This window comes from Echinops telfairi, unplaced genomic scaffold (genome assembly GCF_000313985.2).
Source record: "Echinops telfairi isolate 266 unplaced genomic scaffold, ASM31398v2 ScPeMD7_29;HRSCAF=101, whole genome shotgun sequence".
In the NCBI taxonomy this organism is placed as follows: Eukaryota; Metazoa; Chordata; class Mammalia; order Afrosoricida; family Tenrecidae; genus Echinops; species Echinops telfairi.
The window spans coordinates 10400624-10407835 of NW_022103926.1; the positions used below are offsets into that span (position 1 = coordinate 10400624).

The 7212-nt window shown below is 58.7% G+C and overlaps 2 protein-coding genes across 2 annotated transcripts in view; both read left to right on the forward strand.

Annotated features, from left to right (window-relative positions):
• Positions 1-1212: 1212 nt before the first annotated feature.
• TSSK1B (testis specific serine kinase 1B) lies at positions 1213-2364 on the forward strand. Its single transcript, XM_004716348.1, has one exon. It carries the CDS (start codon positions 1213-1215, stop codon positions 2362-2364), a length of 1152 nt encoding a protein of 383 aa, XP_004716405.1.
• Positions 2365-6708: 4344 nt separating this feature from the next.
• TSSK2 (testis specific serine kinase 2) overlaps positions 6709-7212 on the forward strand; it is a 1287-nt gene continuing 783 nt past the window's right edge. The window contains exon 1 of the mRNA XM_030885470.2: positions 6709-7212. This exon is cut by the window's right edge and continues 783 nt beyond it. Coding sequence (XP_030741330.1) covers positions 6748-7212 — 465 coding nt within the window. The 5' untranslated portion in view covers positions 6709-6747.

The window sequence follows — 7212 nt, forward strand, 5'->3', positions numbered from 1 at the left end:
GGAGCAGGGAGGAAGGGGAAAAAATGAGGAGCTGATGCCAGGGGCTTAAGTGGAGAGCAAATGTTTTGAGGATGATGAGGGCAATGAATGTACAAATATGCTTTACACAATTGATGTACGTATGGATTATGATTATGAGCCCCTAATAAAATGATTTGAAAAAATAGTGCCTGGATTAAGCCCTTTTATATTGCACTGGGGAAACAAGCTGCATGAGACCTCTTTAGGGCATCGAAGAGCAAGGATGTTCCTTTGAGGATGAAGGTGCGCCTGACCCAAGCCATGGTCTTTTCCATGGCCTCCTACGCCTGTGGGAGTTAGGCATGGAACAAGGAAGACCGAAGAAGAACCGATGCGTTTGCATGGTGGTGCTGGAGAGGGATGTCCAGAGTACCACAGACTGCAGAAAGGACACCTCGATCTGTCTTGGAAAACGTAACAGTCAGAGTGCTGCTGAGGGGCAAGATCTCACAGACTTTGGATTGTTGTCAGGAGAGACCAGTCCCTGGAGGAGGACATGATGCTTGGTAAAAGTGGAGGGGCAGCGACAGAGAGGAGGGCCCTCCAGGAGATGGACGGACAGTGGCTTCCACAATGAGGCTTCCACAATGAGGCTAGCACAGGATCTGGCTGGGTTTTGTTCTGGTGTGCATAGGGTGGCTAGAGTGTCAGAACCAATTTGATGGCTCCTAACAACAACAACAACAGGCGATCCTAATCTTGAGAGTGTCTCCCGTGTTTTTCTGGGGACCCTGACCATCACAGACCTGGGTTTCGTAATTTCCTGGGAGACCCCCAGGTGCAATCAGCACCCCTCTGTTCTACAGGCAGGCCTGGCATGGGGTCGAGGGAAGTGTGGGCAGACTCACGTCTCCCCGGGCCTCTGTCTCTGATCCCAGGCTGGCCTGAGGCTGCTCTCGGTAGGCTTTTGTCCCACTGTAGCCCACTGGTGGGTCCTCCCAGATTCTAGGAGGCGTAGGCCCGAGCCTTGTTGTTTCCCCAGGGCACTCCTTTGTGACTTCACTCACTGAAATCACCCTGGAGACGATGCTGAAGGTTCCAACCCAGAGTCTCTTGGCCCTCTAGGAGGCTGGGACAGCGGGCCCGGCCAGCCCAGAGGGCTCTGTGCACGGTGTCAATGAGGACGTCGCTGGCCCATGTCCTGCAGGGAGGTCGAGGGCAGCCCCGGAGACACTGGGCGCTGCTGGCACCATGGATGACGCAGCCGTCCTCAAGCGACGAGGCTACATCATGGGGATAAATTTGGGAGAGGGCTCGTATGCCAAAGTCAAGTCGGCTTATTCCGAGCGCCTCAAGTTCAACGTGGCGGTGAAGATCATCGACCGCAAGAAAGCCCCCACGGACTTCTTAGAGAAATTCCTTCCCAGGGAAATTGAGATCCTGGCCATGCTCAATCATCGTTCTATCGTCAAGACCTATGAGATCTTTGAGACGTCGGACGGCAAGGTCTACATCGTCATGGAGCTCGGGGTCCAGGGCGACCTGCTCGAGTTCATCAAGACCAGGGGCGCCCTGCACGAGGACGATGCCCGCAAGAAGTTCCACCAGCTCTCCTCAGCCATCAAATACTGCCACGACCTGGACATCGTCCACCGCGACCTCAAGTGCGAGAACCTCCTCCTCGACAAGGACTTCAACATCAAGCTGTCCGACTTCGGCTTCTCCAAGCGCTGCCTGCGGGAGGACAGCGGCCGGCTGACGCTGAGCAAGACCTTCTGTGGGTCCGCCGCCTACGCGGCCCCCGAGGTCCTGCAGGGCATCCCCTACCAGCCCAAGGTCTACGACATCTGGAGCCTGGGCGTGATCCTCTACATCATGGTCTGCGGCTCCATGCCCTATGACGACTCCGACATCAAGAAGATGCTGCGCATCCAGAAGGAGCATCGCGTCAACTTCCCGCGCTCCAAGCACCTGACGGGCGAGTGCAAGGACCTCATCTACCGCATGCTGCAGCCGGACGTCAACCGGCGCCTGCACATCGACGAGATCCTCAACCACTGCTGGGTGCAGCCAAAGGCCCGAAGTCTGCCCGCCGGGGCCAGCAACAAAGAGGGGGAGAGCTCCCGGACCCCTGACACTCTGGGGGTCCCTGATGCCACCACCATTGACAAACATTCTGCCACCAAGGTAGAGGCACGAGAGGAGGCTGCGCCCAAGATCAACCCTGAGGTGGCGGCCGTGGCAGCAGCAGCGGCAGCGCCGGCAGTGGCATCGGTGGCGCTGGAAGTGTCTAAGCAGCCCGAGAACATGGCCTTTAACAACAAGCCGTCGGCCATTGAGGCCACCAAGGAAGAGGCTGCAGAGTCTGCACAGCAGCAGCCTCCAGAGACAAACGGCCCATGAGCCTCGGCCCAGAGGGCCAGCAGGGAAGAAGCAGAGCTCATGGTACGGCGTCCAGCCTGCACGCAGAGGAGGCCCAGGGACCAGCCGGTGGGAGAGCGTGTCTGGGACGAGCCGCTATTTTCGTTAGTCCTTTATCCCTCCCTCTGAACACTGCACCCTTCGTTAGGGCTAAAGGAACAGTAAATCTATATTAATGATGACCCCCACATATCACCACCTCCCTATGAATGTCTTTGTCCAACCGGATTGCCCCTGGCTTCCCACTCTGGGTTGGACAGAATACAAGCCAGTGTGTCCAGCCCTGCCGGTCACTCTGTGCTCTCAGGCCCTGGGGGGTGCAGTGGGGGGGGAGGTGCGCAGCAGCACAGAGCAGAGGGGATGGTGCATTTCCAGAGAGACCCCAAGGGGGGAAGGAGGAGGAGTCCTTTGTACTAGGCAGGAGGGGATCAGATAGCCAAGAGACCCCTCTCTCGGGAGCTCTGAGAGCCTGCCTTCGAAACCCCTGCCCCACAAGACTACCAACACTGGGGCCACTGCTGAGAGCCTCTCAGACCCCCAACCTGCTATGCAGTTGTTAAAGCCAGTGCCCCAAATCGCCCCACCTGGGCCAGGGGGAGAGCTGGGCCGGGCCGGGATCCTTTGGGGGTTTTACTGTCATCCTGGGGCCCCACAGAGCCACAGAAACCCACAAGGGCGGTTCGCCTCATTCTACGGGGTTGCCATGAGTCAGAATTGCCTAGATAGTAAGGAGTTTGGTCTTTTTCTTCCTTTTCTTTTTTTTAAGAAACCCTGGTGGCAAAGGGATTATGTGTTGGGTTACTTGGTTATGCATTGGGTCACTAATTGCAAGGTCCGTGGTTCGAAACCACTTGCCACTCCTCAGGAGAAAAGACAGGGTTTTCTACTTCCTTAACGACGGTCTCGAAAACTCAGAGGGGCAGTTCTACCCTGTCCTATAGGGTTGCTATGGGTTGGCACAGACTTAATGGCAGTGAATTTGGTCGTTAACTCATCCCACTCACCTCCAGCCCCAGCTTGTCCCGGGTGTTGGGGGGGGTGGGACGGTGTAAGATATGACAAAATAATAATAATTTATACATTATCCAGCGTTCATGGGGGGTTGGGGGGGGGGGTGAGGGGGGAATGCTCCCTGATACAAGGCACCAGTCTTCCCCACAGCGGCCTGGTCTGGCCCCTGCTAGCTGGGAAAGGAACCCCCAGTAGTCACGGAGGTGATGGTCTACAAGCGGCACTACAAGTGTGGCCCAGGTGCCCTCACCTGGCCTGCGGAGCACCCCTTCCCACCATGTACCTTGCTCTGCACCCCCTCAGTTGGGCCTGTGGCTCCTGGTTGCCTCCTGAGGGCAAGAGCCATCGCCACTCACTCCCAAACTAGCCAGTTCCCTCACCAGCATCTCTCAGCTGGGCATCCAGGCCACCTCCACGCCTGGCTCCTCCCTTTTCCCTTGCCCTGGGGGCTTCTGCCCAACCCTCCAGACACTGAGTCTGCCTCCTACAGGGAGTCGCTGGGGGCGGGGGCGGGGGCCAGAGGGCTCATTTACTGCCAGCCCTTCTGGTGAGGGGTCAGTTCCGAGAGCAGGTGGGCTCCTTGAACTCACATGCTTGGGTGGCAGCCCAAGCAACTGGCACTCAACCCAGACCACACAGACTGGTAGACTCCCCTCTCATCCACCCAGGATCCTCAGCCCCCCCACAGGCAGACCAGCACTGAGGAGAGGCGCTGCAGCCTCCCCACCTTTTCTCAGCCCCGCAGCCTGCTGGCCTGTCACCACGTGGCACTCCCTGTCAGCCAGAGCACCCCGCTCTCAACAGGGCCTCAAGTTGTCCCCAACCTAGAAGGGGCTTGACCCCTTCTGTGATCCCTACATATGCAGGACTTGACCCTGCATGCTCCTGCTGACCCTTGCACGTTCCCATCGGGCTGCCTCTTCACAGACCACCGCACCCTCCTAGTCCAGCCCCTAGCTCTGTGTCCTCACAGCACCATGGGCACCTGCTGTGGCCCAGCCACCACTACCCACTTGCAGACTGGGGTGGCCCTGAGCCATGCCAATTTCTCCCACCAAACCTCTAGGGGCTCCTGAAGGCCAGGGCCCACCTCTGCGCTATCATGGTCAGGCCCTAGAACAGACTCTCTGGTACTTGAGAAATGAAAGAGTGGGGAGAGGGGTCCCCTTGACAGAGCAGAGGGATGGACATCAGAGGCAAGTGACCTTGCCCGTGTCAAAAGGACAAGCCCTGCAGGTCTCCAGCCCAGAAGAGTCCGTGATCCTAGAGGCCCCCAAGCCCACTCTAAGTCCCTATAGGCAGGCATGCATGCGCGCTCTCTCTCTCTCTCTCTCCCACACACACACACACACACACACTCCCTGCCTAACCAGCCAGCCTCAACTCCTGACTACACTACCAGATATACACACTACTGGCCAGCCTAAGCCCCTAAACATACACACAATCTCTCTAAGCCCCTAAAAAGACAGAGACAGAGGGAGAGGGAAAGAGAGACCTTGACCTACTGGCCAGCCTAAAACGTTACACACAAACACACATGGTCCCTTCCCAAACCGGTCAGCCTTAAGCCCCTAAAGGCACACACAAACACACACATACCCTACGTGCCAGCCTGCGGGGCCACATGTTTCATGCCCACAACTCCTCTGGCTATGCAGGGGCCTGTGTCAGCCTCTAAAAGGCTGGGAAGCAAGTGTGAGAGGCAGAACCCACCAAAAAAGAAAAATAAAAATGAGGGAGGGTCCCATGCCTGGAGGGCAGACACAGAGGGAGGCCTTGGAGAGTGCATTTGGGGGAATGGGGGCGGGGGAGGGACATGGGCACAGGGAAACACAGAGCTGGGGCTCCGGAGCCCTCTGAGTTGCTGAGGGGCCTGGGCAGATCTGGGGGAGGGCTCGCCAAGGCGGGTGAGTTAGCCTAGGGTCGCCCTGCCTGGCACCCACCCCCAGCTGCCCTATGCCTGGCGCTGATCTACACTAACCTCCAGACAGGTGGCACCCTGGTCTCCAGATGAGTCTGCACTGCTGGCATTCTCTCCAGTAGAAGCTCCTCCTCCCTATCAGCCTGCCGGAAGCCCCTTCAGGCCCTGCTCCTCAGGCCCCTTCCTCCTGGGGACCCTTCCTCGGTCAGCCACTGAGAAGCAGGCACTGACCACACAGCCAGACAGGTGGGACCATGGGGCGCCTGTACTGGGGTTTCCTGAGACCTCGTAGGAGAAGCCCCGGGGGAATGTGCCCTGAGGAAGGCTGCCTGGCATGCAGCCTTCTCAGGGAGAAGGCTATCTCAGGGAACTCAGTGCCAGGGTTGGGGTGGGAGCCCTGTTGGCATGTGCCCATGTGGGCTGCTCACCGCAAGGTCAGCGATTGGAGCCCAGCAGCCACTGCATGGGAGATCAACGCAGCGTGCTGCTCCCTGAAAGAACGACCGCCCCGGAGACCCTCCAACGGCTCTGAGTAGGAAGGACTAGCTTTGACTTCATGCAGTCCCTGACCCCTGCCCTGCCCAGAAGCCCCTTCAAGCCTCATCACCTCTTCTCTGACGAAAGGCACTGGCTGCCAAGCAGACCCCCAAAACGCTCTACGTCTCAGGCCAGCAGCCATCTCAAAATGCAACGTGGGCCGCGGCTCTTCTGTCCTGTGCCATGCAATGCGATTAGCCACAAAGTCCTCCACCTACTGGACCCCACGTCCTTTCTCTTCCACTCCTCTCAGGGTTGCCTCTGCCTGCCCATCCTTGGGCTAGTCCCCACCCCCAACCCTGTGCACCCCACTGGACCTTGCAGTATCTCTGCATGCTCCCACTGACCACACCCCTCCTGGTTCCCCGGAGCAATTGCTCCATCCCGCTTCCCACCCTGGAGTAGCTCTCATGCTCACCGAGAGAGGCCTGCGCTGGTCGCCACTGGCTTCCGGATCACGTACAGCAGAGATGGGCTTCTTCACACCCCAAAGGAACTCCAGGATGCCACCCCTCTTGGGACCAGGCCAATGCAGGGTCAGTCCCCCAGCCAGAAGCTGGCCAGCCTCCTTCAGGCCGGACGCAAAGGGCATTCCTGGTATTGCCCACCCCAGCAGGGAAGAGGGGTGGAGCGGTTCACCGTAGTCCTGGGCCAGCAGCGGCCACTGCAGCTTCCCGTCTTCTAGGGCCCCCATTCAGCCCGCCCCAGTCCCCACTCCCAGCCTGGCTTTATGACTTCACACACTGAAGTCACCTGGAGACCATGCCGAGCATTCCACAACTCCAAGCCCAGCCCACCCAGAGCTCGCCCCCCAGATGTACGCGAGGACCATGACCGCTGGCCCACGTGGAGAGGGGATGTAGAGGGCAGCGGTGCCGGCCGCTCCTGGCACCATGGACGATGCCGCAGTCCTGAGGAAGAAGGGTTACATCGTGGGCATCAACCTGGGCAAGGGTTCCTACGCGAAGGTCAAGTCCGCCTACTCGGAGCGCCTCAAGTTCAACGTGGCAGTCAAGATCATCGACCGCAAGAAAACCCCCACGGACTTTGTGGAGAGATTCCTGCCCCGTGAGATGGAGATCCTGGCGACCGTCAACCACCGGTCCATCATCAAGACCTACGAGATCTTCGAGACGTCGGACGGGAGGATCTACATCGTGATGGAGCTCGGGGTCCAGGGCGACCTGCTGGAGTTCATCAAGTGCCGAGGGGCCCTGCACGAGGATGTGGCGCGCAAGATGTTCCGCCAGCTCTCCTCGGCCGTCAAATACTGCCACGACCTGGACATCGTCCACCGCGACCTCAAGTGCGAGAACCTCCTCCTCGACAAGGACTTCAACATCAAGCTGTCCGACTTC

Coding starts and splice junctions, on each gene's coding strand:
- TSSK1B (XM_004716348.1), top strand. CDS start 1,213: ATGGATGACGCAGCCGTCCTCAAGCGACGAGGCTACATCATGGGGATA.